This window comes from Caloenas nicobarica, chromosome 2, assembly GCF_036013445.1.
Source record: "Caloenas nicobarica isolate bCalNic1 chromosome 2, bCalNic1.hap1, whole genome shotgun sequence".
In the NCBI taxonomy this organism is placed as follows: domain Eukaryota; kingdom Metazoa; phylum Chordata; class Aves; order Columbiformes; family Columbidae; genus Caloenas; species Caloenas nicobarica.
This window is the reverse complement of record NC_088246.1, coordinates 5,660,539-5,677,066: the sequence shown is the minus strand read 5'-3', so window position 1 is coordinate 5,677,066 and position 16,528 is coordinate 5,660,539. Positions and strand designations below refer to the sequence as shown.

Genomic DNA, 16,528 nt, shown 5'->3' with positions numbered 1-16,528 from the left:
AAGGTTATGGTTGGACTTGATGATCCTGAGGGTCTCTTCCAGCTGAAATGATTCTATGATGTTATTCTATGAAAGAAAAATAATCTAGGGAGGGCATCATAAATGGATTTTCATCTGGAAGAAGACTTTTGTTAGATTGGATCTCATCTCCACTGGGGCTGGCATCAGCTGGTGTAAATCAGTGCAGCCTCGTTGACCCCACAGACTTCTGCTAGTGCTGGAGCTTGAGGAGCTAAACAGTGCATGGTTTGATTGTTTCCCCTTTTCTTTCACTGTCAGATGCTTGAAGCTTTCATCAGCCCAGATGAGTCGCTGTCTGGGAGCTGCCAGTCACTGGACAGATCTGTGGACAGGTGAGTCATGTGTGTCACCATGTTCACAAGCTGAAGTGCAGCCTCTGCTCCATAGCAGGAGAGGAGCTGGAGTCAGTGGCATCTGCTGAGGTTCCTTTTGGGCTGAGGAGGCACCTAAGAAAACCAAATTTATCCTGAGTGCTAAAAATCAGATCCTAGCACAGATAGCTGTGTGATGGTATGAATCGAATTGCAGTAATCTGAGCTGGATGAAACAGCTGAGGATCTGCGGACAAGCCTGGCTTTGTGTGCCCAGGTTTTGTGCTTCGGTCGGATCCCTCTCCTAACCCTCTGGCTTTCTGCAGTCACTGGGTCAATACTCCATCAGCCTTTCCACGCCTCCTCCTCTTGGACATGCTGTCTGCTCTCCATTGACCACTTGTAAATTCAGCAGCCCCTGTGTGCTGCCAGCAGCCACAGACGCGTCAGTCAAGGTGCTGAGGACACCAGATGAGCAACAACTAAGTTTAGCTTCCCAGCAGGAAGCAACTGGGACACGTTGTACTAACACAGGCTGCCGCTCGATAGTCGGTGCGGCTGGTTGCTCCAAGCTCACACGTGCACAGCAACTGTACCTTTGCTGCTGTGTATAAGACACAGCGTCCTTTTGGGAACCAGTATATATATATTTTTTTTTTCCATCTACATCAAAGATCTTTTTCTTCCAACATCGCTTTTGCCATGCAGCATCGAGGCCGTGTTCCAGCAAGTCCGTGTTGCGTTCATTTGTGTAGCGTGCTTCGGGTTTGCAGCTCTGTGTGCTTTGGATGTCTCAGCATCCAGGTCCGTTTTCCTTTTTGTGGCTTTTAGGAATTTACTGTGATGCATTTGCTCATTGTTATGGCTGTATCGAAGCTGGATTCCTTGTGCTCCCAGCCTCTATGCCCCAACTTTGCTTTTGTGTAGATTTTGCTAGGAAGACTTAGCTGTGATTCTAAGACCGGGTAAATGCAAGAACGTAAAGGGCTTGACTGGTGAGCAACTCCTGAGCTAATAGTGAGTCTGTTACAGAAAAGCGATGGGTGCTCTGAGCCCATGAGGCTGGAGGAGGGAATTTAGGGCGGTTTATGAGGGTCAGACACGTTGCAGGCAAGGACTGGGTCGCTTCTTTATTTCAGCAGCAGCCTACCTCATGCTTTAGTACTTGCTGTTCCAAGTTCATTTATAATCAAAGTAAGTAGCGTGGTGAGGGAATGCATTAAAGAAAGTATATATTTTTTTTCTTTAAACAAACAAACAAAACCAACCTAGAAAGAGCACAGGTTGTAATGCTTCATTGTGAACTGAGAGAAGAGTGTTAGGCATGTTTGCGAGAGGGTGGTATGACTTGATTTCACATGCAAAGAAGCTGGCAGCTGTGTCCAGTCACGGGCTCTAGGAGCTGGAAGAGGCACGAGGAGGGCTGTATTCTTCAAAACCAATGGCTTGAGGTGGCATTAGCCTCAAGAGGGCAGAGCCAGTCACCAGACATGGTGACCAGTGTGGCGCTAAGAAATAACACGACAAATTCCTCTTCACCTGCCGTGATCAGCTTTGACATGAGTAGATTTTAGAGCAATTTACAAAGCAGATTTCTACCGCTGTGCCCATGTTTTGTTTTTTTAAAAAAGGGAGAGTGGAAAAGCAACCTGTCCAGATCACCCTGTTGGCCCTTAGAGAGGTGGGGGTGAAATTAGGATCGCTGAGATCTACTTGCAGTGCTTGATCATAGAATCACAGAACAGTTTGGGTTGGAGGGGCCTTCAAAGCTCATCCAGTGCCCCCCCTGCCATGAGCAGGGACATCTGCACCAGCTCAGGTTGCTCAGAGCCCCGTCCAGCCTGGCCTGGGATGTCTCCAGGGATGGGGCATCCACCACCCCTCTGGGCAACCTGGGCCAGTGTCTCACCACCCTTGTCATAAAAAGTTTCTTCCTCATGTCTGGCCTGAATCTCCCCTCTTTTAGTTTAAAACCATCACCCCTTCTCCTATTTATTATCCTCTCAGTGTAGTTTAAAGACCTTGAGTCTTGAAGCAGCAAGTTCACTCTCTCCCTCCTGGTCTATTGGGAGAGCGCACGTGCCCAGTGGTGGCACAGACCCTCCTGCGTGGGGGATGATATTGCAGAGAAGGGCAGACCTGCATGAATCAAGAGTGACTGAAGGACTCCAGAGTGTTCATCTGCAGCAACTAAGCAACACTCACAGAATGCACAGTTGCGCAGTCTAACACTTTGCATTGAGGGAAGAGAAATCCACAGCTGTCCTTCTGTGCCCTCTTGTGTGTAGGTGTGTTATGGGCTTTGGCTGCTTCATTTCAGCCCAGTGGCTCTGTTTTATGCAGCGTTCCTTTTGTATGGCCACAGGAACAAACTGTGATCTGCCAAAAGGAGCGGCTGAGGGAGCTGGGGGTTCAGCCTGGAGAACAGGAGCTGAGGGGAGACCTTCTGATCTCTGAACTGCCTGAAAGGAGCTTGGAGCGTGGAGGGGGTTGGTCTCTTCTCCTGAGTGACAAGTGATAGGATGAGAGAAAATGGCCTCAGGTTCCGCCAGGGGAGGTTTAGATTGGATATTAGGAAAAAATTCTTCACGGAAAGGGCTGTCGGGCATTGGAACAGGCTGCCCAGGGCAGTGGTGGAGTCACCATCCCTGGAGGGGTTTAAAAGACGTGTAGATGAGGTTCTTAGGAACGTGGTTTAGTGGCAGAGCTAGGTAACGGTTGGACTCAATGATCTTGAGGGTCTCTTCTAACCAAAATGATTCTATGATTCTATGAAAAAAAACCAAACCAAAACAAAAAAACAAACAAAAAAACCCCCCAAAACACAAACAAACAAAAAACCCACCAGTTTTTATTCTTGTACGTGTTGAGGATGGGAGCTCAGCTGGGTAGACTGGGCTGATCAGTGACTGGTATGTCTTGTGGTGCAGCCTGTACTTTCTGCCTGTAATCGCTTCCTAATTCATTTCACATCCTTTCAGATATAATAAAATGTACCCTTTTTTTCTTTTTTTATCCCCTTGCAGCCCTCCCTTTACCCAAACCCCTGTTCCTGGAAGGAAGAGCCATCCCAAAGACAGCCTTGATTGCATGGGTAAGCACGCTTGGAAGTTCTTATTTGCTTAAAAGTATAAAAAGCATGAAGTAAACAAACTGGATAAAGAGGTGGCACTGCATGAAATGTAATTAAAAGCAAGCAAGCAAGCCAGTTCCATTGCTTAGGTTACACTTCAAAAATGACCCTGCCATGATCGGACATGAATGTTCTCTAAAATCAGAAGACCCAGAGCTTCAAACACAACCCGGACTGCTCTTGTCGTTGTTAACCCATCTTGGCTCTGCAGCGATAGTGATAACACTGAAGAAACTTTGGGTCTGGTTTGGGAATCACTTTACAGCAACCACAGGCAAAACTGAGTAGGAAGGGTGCTGAGGTAAGTGGATGAAAGCAAATAAAGCTGTTGAAAGATCAGAGAGGACTGCTGTGTTGGAAGAAGGTGCTGAGAGGGTGTTGCTTTTATATTTGGAGACAACTGTGAGGTGCTGAGAAGCTGGAAACAGCCTCATGGTATCACCATTCCTTTCTGTGAGTTGCACGTTCAGGATCCTGAATTCCTCCACAGAAAAACCTGAGTCTCAGACTCTAGGGAGTTATACCTCTTCCACTTGCATTAATAATAATCCGTAATATTGCAAATGCCGTTACAGAAAGTGTATTGATAACTTGCAAGGATTTATGGGTTCCTGCTTAATCACTTAGAAACATCCAGCTGATTAAGTCATGGAAACTCTGTAGTATTGTAATGACTTTCACAATTAAAAATGAACAAATGGCAGTCAGCCTGTGGCAACAATAACTCATTTCTGACCCAAGGCAGGATTTCTAGATTGAACTGTAGAGATGAAGCTGCAGTCAGTCCATATCACTGAAGGTTTTAATACATCCCCAGTGGCAGGGGAGGCATTTTTCTTTGAGACACCACTCGGCATCGTCGCTCACACATGGCTCGCCGAGAACCTCTTGACCTGCCCTTGTTGCTTTTCTTGCTGACCATATTTCAGCCATTATACACTCGTTTTGTGCGCTGCTGTAATGGGGAAATCATGCTGAAGCACATCCAAGGCCAGGAATGGTCTCCCAGGAGCGGCTGCTGGCCGCAGGCAAAGACAAACAAACAATCAGAATGGACTGTGTCATTGGAGCTGGATGGAAGGAAAAACAGGAGGTGGAAGATGGGGGGGTGAAATGACAGATATTTTAATCTCAAGTTATTCAGTGCTACCAGCAATGGCTTGCCGTGCTGTGTTTTTTTAATTTAAAAAATATGTCCTTATCTCACATATCCATCCATCTCTCTCATAATCTCATATCTAATACAAACTCTGATAGTCTTTAATCTCTTCTGTATAGTCTAAGTCTATCTTTCTAGTACTTAATCAAAGTAAATACAAAGGTTTGGAGCTCAGGGTGTATAAATTGGTCTCTGGCTTTGAGTTAAGGAATCACATCTGAGAAGAAAGAGGGGAGGGATTGTCTGGTGTTAGCCAAGTGCTGGTTTTTTGTATTTCCCTGGAAATAGCTGATATCAGAGCAGAGGTTTTGGAGTAGATGGGTCTGGGCCTGACCCTGCCTGGCAGTTCTGTTTCCACACTAATTTTTATGTTTACCGTGTACAAATAACAAGTTTAGTGCTCTGTTTTAGAAACCGGGCATGGTCAGTGTTAATCCCCTGCCTTGTATTTGAACGGTGTGGGCCACAGTCCATAAAGTCAGTGGTTAAATCTCTGCTCTAGGGGGACCAAGACCAGTCTGTATAACCCTTATTTTCCACTAAGGAGTGTGTGATTTCAGAGTGATCCCTGGGGAATGTCCGGTCACGTCAATGAGCAGCTTGTTACCTTGTTCTTGCCTGTAATTCAGCGTGAAGACCAGAACGCTTTCCCGTAAGAAACGCTCTGGGCATTTGATAGCGAGCTGATCTCACAAACACCTTTCTCCTTCCCTCCTGCCAGATTTCGACATCCCGTTCTGCGAAAGGTTTGGGAAAGGTGGGACCTTCCCGAGGCAGTACCACCTCTCCCAGAGTCGCAAGGACTACAGTGACGGTAAGAAAACGATGGAGGGTTGAGGAGGGAGATGCTTGGTCCAGGATTTCGGTGGCTTATGACAGTTCCTAGGACTGAGGACTTGGGAAGGAGAATTTTCTAATAAAAGGGGCCAAGTAATTTGGAATTCACTTGTGTATTGTGAAGAGCATCTTCTATGAGACCTTGCAGGTCTGCTCTTGGGAAGTGCTGAGCATCTACAGCACATATGAAAGTCAGTGCTCAGCTCCTTCTCTGCTTGTACATCGTGTTTTAGTCATCCACATGGTCAGGTGGCATTTCTCATCAACATTTCTGTTCCCCTAAATTGCTTGCTTTTGAGGATACTGGTTTGTGACCTTTACAGCAGGTTTCTCACAGAAATGTGTGAAAACCCCTAGAAATTTTGGGGTGTCAGTATCTGTTCACATGTCTTTTTTTAAGCTGGTAAGCTCTGAGCTTTGGGGACCGCTCCATCACCTTGTTGCTGCTCCTTCCTTCACTGGGTGAGACTGGAACTGATGGGGGGCAAAATGGAATAAGGATCAAATTCCCGTGGGAAAAAAAAAAATTACTGAGGACATGCAGACAGCATGATGGGCCTTCCAGAATGAACTTCACCCCTCGCCGACACCAGCCCTGTGCAAGCAATTATCGCAAGATCTGGCGTTGCTTGTGTGGTCATTTGTGCTGTGATCTTAGGAGATGGCAGGGACAATTTGAGTGTAAATCGCTGCCTGTTCAGATTTTAATTGTGATTAACAACCAACAAAAACCCTACTGCAATGAAACTGTTTCAAACCCTTCTGGTAACATCTGCGTTAGCTGTAATGCCCGCTGCTAACAGCTCTTAAATGGAATTAAAAACGTTCACAGGGCTTTGCTTCAGTCTTGTTAAATGTGTTACGTTTAATTTGAAGAGGTGCATCACTGCATCTGGGCAGTGATGTGAGAAGGTTGTGACAGGTAGATCCAAGCTGGTGTGTGCTCATTGTAACTCTCCTTTTTTTCCTACAGGCCGGAGGACGTTCCCCAGGAGTTACTTCCCACAGGAGAACCTGTTTCAGCTTGTCCCTTCCAGCCGAACCAAGAGCTTTAACGGGGACAGCAAGCTCAGCACCTTGCAGTATGACGAGTACAGGCCCAAATGGTGGAGCAATTGTGAAAAAGGTCTGCAGGTCTTCAGCACCTCCCCTACAAAAGCCAGGAACTGTAAGTAAATCAAAGCCGCCAGTGTCTGAGGGCTCAGAACATCTGGGTCTCGACACAAAATTGAGTTACTGTCACCTCCTGGCTTGATGGGCATGAACTAAGGGAACCATGTGTGAATGCACCCCGGTTCCTTCCCCAACACGACACACCCTGCACCAGCTTATGTCTCAATGAGGAAGATTTAATACAACACACTCTATTTTCCCTTGGCCTTGAGTTGAGATTGTATATGGAGTCAACTGGTGTCCATCGCTTGCTGAGTTGCAGAAAATCACTTGTGTTGTGCTGTCAGCGTGCTCACACAGCAGGAGCTTCCAGGAGGCGTGGGGTGTGGGAGCAAATGCATCCACAGGTTCTGTTCCTTGGCTTACGTTCCTGTCACCCCAGCACACAAAGGTGGTGTTGCAGGCTGCTCTGGTCCTGCCAGACTGCCCATGCTATAAAAATCAGTGTATTCTGGGTCTCTTCAGTGATGGATAACAGCCTAGGAGTGACCAGTGAGATAAAATTCTTTGCTGGTTCCTGCCTGGGTTGCTGCTCAGCCATGCTGTATCCTGCTAACCGCTCCTAGAGCAGGAGAAAGTCCAACATTGGCTAAGAAAGCAGTTTTTGGAGGAAGGACTCTTAGAAATGTGACTTTTCTGGGACTTATTTCTGCTCTAAAGCAGACTGGGCGACATCCCCTCCACACATACTGGTAGCACTAGTGTAATTAAAGCTTGTTTGTTGTGGTGCTGCTGGGAGAGGGTGGTTCACTGCCTACCCTGGTGAGCTCACTGTGAGCCTGATGTGTGCTCTGGAGGGTCAGATGGACCCTGATGCTGAAGTCTCAATGCTTTTCTGCCAACCCTCTCCTCTCTCCTGTAGCCCTGCAGGCACCTGTGAACTGGAGGCTGGGGAAGCTGCTCGGAAGAGGAGCTTTTGGGGAAGTTTATCTCTGCTACGATGCTGACACTGGCCGGGAGCTGTCGGTGAAGCAGGTGCCTTTCGACCCTGACAGTCAAGAGACGAGTAAAGTGAGTAGGAGGGCAGGACTGTGTTCTGCAGCACGTTGGGGAGTTGTGGGCTTAGGGTGGAGATGGCAGGGAGCTCCGTGTCCCTGATGGAAGGCAGTGTGTGGAGACAGAGCGTGGTGTTTGCCCTCTTTGGAATGGTCCTGAATGGCTTGTGGTACCAGTCAGCGTGCCCTGGTGACGTCTCTACCTCCCTGTTCCTTGGCCGTGTTGGCCTGTTCTCTCTCAGGTAGCTTTTGCAGGTCTCTCTGCTCTTCCTTAGTTCCAGCCTTTTTGCTGCCTTCGCCTTCTGTCCGCTCTGGGTGCTGCATGAGTGCAGGAACGACATGGACCTGCTGGAGAGGGGCCAGAGGAGCCGCAGGAATGATCCGAGGCTGGAATAGCTCTGCTGGGAGGACAGGCTGAGAGAGCTGGGGTGTTCAGCTGGAGAAGAGAAGCTCCGGGGAGACCTTATTGTGGCCTTTCTGTATTTAAAAGCGGCTGATAAGAAAGATGGGGACAGACTTTTTAGCAGGGCCTGTTGTGATAGGATAAGGGGTGATGCTTTTAAACTAAAGGAGGGGAAGAGTCAAGCTAGACACTAGGAAGAAATTTTTGACACTGAAGGTGGTGAAACCCTGGCCCAGGTTTCCCAGAGAGGTGGTGGATGAACCATCCCTGGAGACATCCCAGGCCAGGCTGGACGGGGCTCTGAGCAACCTGAGCTGGTGCAGATGTCCCTGCTCATGGCAGGGGTGGCACTGGATGAGCTTTGGAGGTCCCTTCCAACCCAAGCCATTCTATGATTCCATTATTAGATTCACTGCTGTCGTCTTTCACATCTTTCCAAAAAACCCCTTAGCACAAGTAATAATAATAAGTAAACCTGTCTCAAAGCCAAGCCCTTGTGTATCCCATCTGCCTTTCTCTTTGCCTTTTTCTTAGGGCAGTGCTCCTCACGTCTGAGTCTTATGTGGCTGATGTCCTCGTGGGCAGCTTCACAGGTGCTACAAAAAGGGTGCTCACCATTGAGGAAATATTTGGATGATATTCTCAAAGTAACCATTCCCTTTCCTCACGAAGCATGTCTGGTTTTTTTGCAGGAGGTGAATGCCTTAGAATGTGAGATTCAGCTGTTGAAGACGCTCCGTCACGACAGGATAGTGCAATACTATGGCTGCTTGCGGGATCCTGAGGAGAGGAAACTGTCCATCTTTGTTGAATACATGCCAGGGGTAAGTGTGGTTCCTACTAAAGGTTATCCTGAGAGACAGAGAACAGATTTAGATTGCCCTGGAGTTTGATGAAATTTAGTTCCGGAGTTATAGAGCAGCCCAATTGTAGACTTTATCTGATGAGCCAAACCAAAATGGTGAATCTCGGCATCCATATGGCTTGGGAAAGCTTAGGTTGTGAGTCAGATGTCATGGGGAACCTCCTCTACATGCAGTGAGGGAAATTGAGAGCCTGGAAGGCAGGTTTTTGGTTTGAATCTTGGAGCAGGGTGTGTTCAGTCTGGAATCTGAACGTGGTGAATGTGGGACATGATCCAGATCTGGTTCCAAACACTGTGGTTTGAGCCCATCCTTAAGTATTTATTGCAAATCCCTGCAGGAAAAGCTAATAGTACAACTGTCCACCCACAGCTGTCACCAATTATTTATGGCTTTCAGCATGTGTGTATTAAAAACAGTGTTAGTTACTTGTAAGTCTTCTCTTCAGGACAGAGCTTCTTGTTGGTAGCATTATCCTCTCGTGCAGGAGTGGCTTCAATTTGTGATGTTGATATAGGATAAAACAGCCCTGGGGTAAAAGATCAGGAAGCTTTGAGGGAGCCTCAGCATGGGCTGGAGAATGTACGCAGATTAGTTGAACATCTTTCTCTGTTTGCAAGCATGCGAGTTACATTAGCCATCAGGACAAAGTTGTCGGTTGGTATAAACCAGCATAACGCTATTTACATTGCCAGAGGATCTGCTCTCCTAAGTCCAGCCTGTCCAGCTGGATTCATTCCCCAGAGTGTTGGAGAATAAACCCTTGTTTATACAGAGATTTGTAAAGTCAGAAGGGACTATTAAGTCATCTGGTTGCAAATTGTTTTGGTCATCAGTAAACATGCTAGAAGCTCTCCTAACGCATCTGGCACGTGAGTAATCAGGTGGACTTCCACGCGTTTGAGTCCCTTCCAAGCCCTATCCTCCCTCTCCCCTGGTGTGCAGGCATCTCGCTTTCAGGTCTTACTATGAGATGTGGACCTAGAGGAGTAAATCCTGAGAGTCTGAGTCCCCTTGACGCTTATTCTACAGTGTGCCAATGTTTTTTAGCAGGCAGGAAACCAACAGTTGACACTGGAGCAGTGTCCAGCAGGGCTGGAAGTTGAATGTTTGTTGTTTTAATGATAAACCAGAGCTCTGACCAAATACAGATTGACTTTCGTGCTGCAATGATGGCTCATTTCACAAAAGCAGCTTGGGGCTTTGGTTTCCAAGGCCAGTGGAAGTGAATGAGTTCCCAAACCTTGCAGGACAGCAGCTCCACAGTGCTGGGTCTGGCCAAATTTCTCATTTAACACAACCAGCTTGGCAAAATCTTCACGAGACCAAGCTCGGGTGCACCATTACCCTGGCATTCCTATGACTGTCCACATTAAATAACTGACTGTGTAGTTTTAAGTCGTGCCCATTCAACTATTTTGTTGAATTTGTGCTTGGAAAAGAATAGTCCATCTGACCAAAGGCCTTGAAGATCCTGTTTTCCCTTCTTCAGTATCGTGTTTGTTGTCCCCTCTTCTTCAGTATCATGTTTGATGTCCCCTCATCAGGGTGAGGGAGGTCCAAGATAAGTTTGTTCGGGTTGTGCGTGAGGGAATATACCCTGCATACACGTTGTATGAGGGTGTAATTTCGCAGCATCTCGGGTTACTTCAGCAGCACTGTGAAAGGTGGAGAGGCTCACCCACAGGATCACCTCAAAAGAAGGTCAAAACAGTAGCTGGGCAGAGCAACAACGGAGCTGGGTGGATGTGGAAAAGCTGGTGCAGTTTGAGTGACTGACGTGGAGCAGAGCATCCCACTCTTCCCAGAAGAGGTGGTCTGTGGCAATCTTGGATCAACCCTGAAGCTGCAGGACCAGCAGAAATGGGATGAGTTTCCCCTCTTGCTCTTCAGCCAACCTGAATGCTGGAGGTGGATCTGGGCGTGATCTCTCTGGTAAAACCCCAAATCTGCCTCCGGTTCATCCCTGCTAGAACCCAGCTCTGGCACAGGGAGGGACATCCATTTCCAAGTAGACAGAAAATACAGCTAAACCCAAGGGGGTCACTGTCATACAGACGGTAGATGTCTGCACCCTTGCTTCCTTCCCTCTTTGATCCATAAGACCAAACCAGTAGGAGCCTGCATGCTGGATCAGAAATATAAGGCTGAGTGCTTGCAGATTGTCTACCCTGAGTCTTCTTGCTGGAGCAGTCCCATGTGGGGCTGGCAGTGTCCCTCATGAGTCTGTCCACTCTGTGGCAGTGGGTAGTTCTTGTGACAAGTTGGGGTGGAGGAGGCTTCATAGAAGACTGACTCATCAGCTGGGTGGTGAAGAACTAGTCAAGTTGACCTGTCACTTGAGTTCTAACTCCTCATCAGTTAGATGTCCTCATCATTATGATGGGGACAGGCTTTTTAGCAGAGCCTGTTGCAATAGGACAAGGGGTGATGGTTTTAAACTAGAGGGGAGATTCAGGCCAGACATGGGGAAGAAATTTTTGACACTGAGGGTGGTGAAACACTGTCCCAGGTTGTCCAGAGAGGTGGTGGATGCCCCATCCCTGGAGACATCCCAGGCCAGGCTGGATGGGGCTCTGAGCAACGTGAGCTGGTGCAGATGTCCCTGCTCATGGCAGGGGTTGAACTAGATGAGCTTTGGAGGTCCCTTCCAACCCAAACTATTCAAGATTCTATGATCAGTTTGGTCCTTCTCCATGTTGATGTCCAGCCACTAGAGGGGGGAAAAGGATCTGTAGCATTGGCAGAAGGTGTCACTCGTACACACCAGTGACCAAGTGTCTTTCTCCACTGGGATCTGTGACATTGGGAACAAATCCTTGCTCCATTCAGCACTTAGTGGATTTTTATCTGGCTGTTGCTACAGTAGACTGTTTTTTTTTAAACTAGGAGACAGAGTGGTCAGCAAAGTTTAAAAAGTCACCGCAACATGATGCACCTGGTTCTGCTGGTCCTTACAGTTGGTGCGTGTTGTTTCTTTGCAACAGGGCTCAATAAAGGACCAGCTAAAAGCTTACGGTGCTCTGACCGAGAACGTCACACGGAAGTACACCAGGCAGATCCTGCAGGGAGTCTTCTACTTACACAGCAATATGATTGTCCACAGGGACATTAAAGGTGAGTAGATAACCCAGAGAGGCTTCTTGCTTGGATTTGTTCAACTCAACCTCCCCCCACCCCAGTATAAATTCTTGTGCAAAACATAGAGCTGGGGTCTGGTGTTTGAAGTGTTTTTTGTCACTGGGCTTCACCAATTTAAACCATGAGAATCCTAAGCAAGCAGAAATCTTGTGCTGTCCTCCTGCTTGGAAGGGTTATTGTTAATGTCCTTACACGTCTGAAAACCTGGTGTAACATACCCGAGAACTGAGGCCCTGGTGATCTGAGGGATCTGAGGCTCTTCTGCTGTCTACACGTGGGGAGGATGATCCGTCATCCCCCCTTCACTGCTTACTTTTGAGAAACCTGCTGAGACCATCCAGGAGAGCCCATGGGAGTCAACCCTCTTGGAGAGCAAGAGAAGGGGGGTTTGCTAATGCTGAGTCCAGCCCCACCAGGGCTCCCTCATGTCCACCTTTCTGCTTTGCCCTTCCTGCTCTCCTCACTGTAGCCACTTCAACTCACGTTCCTGCTTAATCTCTTGCGGTTTTTGTTTTTGCTTTTCACCCCTAGGTGCCAATATTTTGCGAGATTCTGCTGGAAATGTGAAACTCGGTGATTTTGGGGCCAGCAAACGGATTCAGACCATCTGCATGTCTGGGACTGGGATTAAATCTGTCACAGGAACACCGTACTGGATGAGCCCAGAGGTTATCAGTGGAGAAGGCTACGGAAGGAAAGCTGACGTGTGGTAAGGAAAGCAGCAGAATTCCCACTATTGCCACCTAAACAAATGATCCCTTTGGGAAGCTGGCATGGGAGCGAGAGGTATAACTAGCGGTTGGAAGATGGAGCAGTGCAAAAGGTGGAAAAGGGATTAAAATGTTAGGATCAGATATGCAGAGGGAGCATGTTGTAGCTGAAAGTCCCAAAATCGGAGCACTCAAAATCCACAACTTGCTTTTGGAAGCTTTTACCATGTCTGAGGGTCACACGCAGCTTGACCACGTAGCCGCTGTTTAATTCTGGAAAGCAGGTTGGTAACGAAGTTTGCTGAAAGAGCTGCTGAGTTTTGGTGGCCTTGATTTTTAGGTCAGCTAAACCCAGCTCAGTGTCTCAGGGGGATCTTGTGCGGCCTCTCAGAAACTGCTGCTGGGTGTTCACATGTGGCTCAAGCACAAAGCCAACCAAGGTCATTGGCTGCTTGTGAATGTGTCGATGTGTGGACATCCACAGGTATCAACTGGAGTCTAAAAGAGCTGGGATAACGCTACTAATCCACCCAATAAATGGAGAGGAAACACTGTTTTCTCAGTGTGCTTTCCACTGGGTGCCCAAGCAAAGTGAGTACAACAAAACTCACCCTGCACCATCTGCTCCGGCTGGTGGGAGGGTTCAATTCCTTAGGAGGATATATGAATGGAGGTGGCAAAGAGGGTCCCTGCTGAGATGAGGACTCCTCAGCAAGCACAGGGAAACCTCTCAGGCTCTTTTCACATCTGACGTGCTTCTTCTCAGGTGCACATTGGAGATCAAGTTGGATGTAGGTGAACACGTTTCATTGTGGCTCACCTTCCTGGGTAACTATGTGCTCTTGCTGAAACCATGATGTCCAAACTTGTGCTTGGGTTTCCCTTCAGGGGATGCCTTGATAAGGTCTCTCATGCTTTTATGAAACTTAGTATCTGCTGGTTAACAGGCAGAAAAGCCACCAGCTTTAGGGCAAGGCTTGTGAGTTCACTCTGGCCAGTGGGAGCAGAGAACCTTGTGCCAGGGACCTGTGTGAACACTGAGCTTCAGGGCCCCACATGTACTGGAGATGTGCTCCCATCTCGTGGGTTTCACAAAACCACAGAACAGTTTGGGTTGGAGGGGACCTTCAAAGCTCATCTAGTCCCACCCCTGCCGTGAGCAGGGACATCTGCACCAGCTCAGGTTGCTCAGAGTCCCGTCCAGCCTGGCCTGGGATGTCTCCAGGGATAGGGCATCTCCATGCAGTCCCTTCCAGACAGGCACAATCCCAGAGCAAATAAATCCACAGGTTCTTACCCGCTGTCTCACCGCTGTGTGCTTGGTGTTGTTGCAGGAGCGTGGCCTGCACCGTGGTGGAAATGCTAACGGAGAAGCCGCCGTGGGCAGAGTTTGAAGCCATGGCAGCTATTTTTAAAATCGCCACCCAGCCCACCAACCCCCAGCTCCCCGATGGCGTCTCCAACTGCTGCCGCAACTTCCTCAAGCAGATCTTTGTGGAGGAGAAGCGGCGGCCGACGGCCGAGGACCTGCTGAGACATCCCTTCGTCAACTGTGGGCTCTGAGCCCCCGGCAGCGGGGATGGGGAAACGCTGGCGGGAGGGGGGTGGCCGCCAAACCCACGGCATTTTGGGCTCTGCAGTTCAGACCTCCACCTTGGGCTGTCCTGGCAGTGGCCCCCGCGGGTCCCTTCTTGCTTGTCACCAGCTCGGCATCTGCCACATTGTTGGATTTCCAAGCTGCGCTGGGAATTCAGAGCAAGAGATTTCCCAGACTGTGCGGGTGCTGGTCTTGGACCAAGTAACCTTCTTGCCGCCAGCAGTTTTGGGGTTGTCCCCCATCGCTGTGTTGCTTATTGCGGTGAATGGGATCTGTCCCCCTCCAGCACAGCAGTGACACTGGCAGCATCCCCAGGACCGGTGGAGGAATAAGATGCTCAGTGGCGATCACCGCCTTTCGCAGGGGAACAGACAGGGGCTTCAGCCAAGCCGGAGGACATGATCCTCAGACCACAGAGTCGGAGGGACCTGGGTGTCCCCATTCATGAGGGGACCGAACCCTCCTGGAGGTCGCTGGCACAGCCCGTGTCTCCAGCGGGATGGCATTTCATACTGTTCTGTGCCTTAAGCGGTTACAATCAAGGAGTGATGCTCAACTCGGCATGAAGCAGCCGTGTTGACTTTACCTTTGTGCGTGCGTGTGGGTGCGTGCATGTGCGAATCTTGGAAGAAGGGGTCTTCTCGGGGCGCAGGAGGTCTCTGGGGGGTGATACCCACAGACGGATGCCCGGGACCTCTGCAGAGGGATGTCTAAAAGCTGTTGGTGCCTGTGGCAGGATGGGCAGCAGCCGGTTTGTGCTGGGAACCATTGGGGAATGGCAGGAAGATGTGCCAGGGGAGGGTCAGTTGGACATTATGAAAAGGTTCTTCACCCAGAGGGTGCTGGACACTGGAACAGGCTCCCCAGGGAGGTGTCACAGCCCCAAGCCTGACAGTGTTCCAGAAGAGACTGGACAACGTCCTCAGACACATGGTGTGAACTGTGGGGTTGTCCTGTGCAGGGACAGGAGTTGGACTCGATGATCCTTGTGGGTCCCTTCCAACTGAAGAAATTCTATGATTCTATGGTTCAGGCAGGAGCTTGGCGAGTGTGGCTTTGTGATCGTAGCCTGTCCCCATGCTGCTACACCGGGGCTGGAAGAACACCAGTGCCTTTTGGAAGGAGCAGAACTGCAGGAGGAGCCCAGTAGGTCTCTCTAAAACTCAAGCAGGTGCCTAAAATTAGGCAGATCTGGGCTGCCAAGGGCTGGGTGCCTTCTTCACCTCTCATGGGACCAGCCCTGGGTGCAGGGATGGGGACATCACCTCTGTGGTGAGACCACCTCAGACCAGGAGAGCAGAGCTCCGGCAGCTGGAAACAAATTGATTCCCCCAGTATGCTTGATATCATAGGTGAAACTGGGCCAGTTGAAAGCAGAGTTGGGCTACAGCCTCTTCAACCCGTACTACCCAGCTGGGAAACCTGGGCAGGGAGTGAGCACAGAGCCCCTGGAAGCTAATTAATGAATCTCATCTTGGTTGGTTGAGGGAAATTAATTGCACCATCCCACCTCCCCCTTCCCTGCTGTGTTAAACCATTTCCACCCAGCTCAGCAAAGGGTTAAATAAGCAGTGACTGCTGTGTGGGGGGGGGGTGCCCATGTGTCAAACACAAGTTTATTTTAATATTGTTGTTTATTGAAAATGAAAAGTGTTGCTTGGACTGAAGAGGAAATTGAAAAATTGGTTGTTCTTGTGACTTCACGCATCCTCGAATTCTTCTGCGTGGAAGAGATGGAGACTTTGCACCGCTGGTGCACAGCTGCAAAAAGGGAAGCAAATATTAGAGTTTTGGTTGTGTTTTTTTTTTTTAAAAAAAAAAAAAAAACAAACAACGAACAAACCACTGGTAGTGTTAGGGCAAATTAAAAGAAATAGCGAAAAGTTTTCCCTTTAAATTTGCCTGCAAAGCTGTGGGGAAGCCGGGGGCTTGTGCTGGTCACTGCAGTGGTGATGGGCGGGGGGGGTTGTTAAAATAATCTCCTTTTTTCACAGGGGAATGAAGGATTTTATTCTGTGAATAGGACCAAATCCATCAGTCTGAATAATATGGAACGGGTGGAAAAAAAAATAGAAGAAAAAAAGAAATCAGTGTTGGCTGGGGGGGTTTTGTCAGAAGATGGTAACAAAGTGTGTTCACCAAAGCTAAAAAAAAAAAAAAAAAGAGCACATTTTTAAGCTGTTTT

The 16,528-nt window shown here is 48.6% G+C and overlaps 1 protein-coding gene across 2 annotated transcripts in view; it reads left to right on the top strand.

The window, feature by feature from the left end:
• Window positions 1-16,177, top strand: part of LOC135985780 (mitogen-activated protein kinase kinase kinase 3-like) — an 89,639-nt gene extending 73,462 nt beyond the window's left edge. For both annotated transcript variants that reach the window (XM_065629389.1, XM_065629388.1), the window contains exons 9-17: window positions 280-353; window positions 3,359-3,426; window positions 5,346-5,438; window positions 6,435-6,629; window positions 7,497-7,645; window positions 8,725-8,856; window positions 11,883-12,012; window positions 12,568-12,745; window positions 14,081-16,177. In XM_065629389.1, coding sequence (XP_065485461.1) covers window positions 280-353; window positions 3,359-3,426; window positions 5,346-5,438; window positions 6,435-6,629; window positions 7,497-7,645; window positions 8,725-8,856; window positions 11,883-12,012; window positions 12,568-12,745; window positions 14,081-14,309 — 1,248 coding nt within the window. In that variant the 3' untranslated portion in view covers window positions 14,310-16,177. The remainder of the gene's footprint in view (window positions 1-279; window positions 354-3,358; window positions 3,427-5,345; window positions 5,439-6,434; window positions 6,630-7,496; window positions 7,646-8,724; window positions 8,857-11,882; window positions 12,013-12,567; window positions 12,746-14,080) is intronic.
• The last annotated feature ends 351 nt before the right edge of the window (window positions 16,178-16,528 follow it).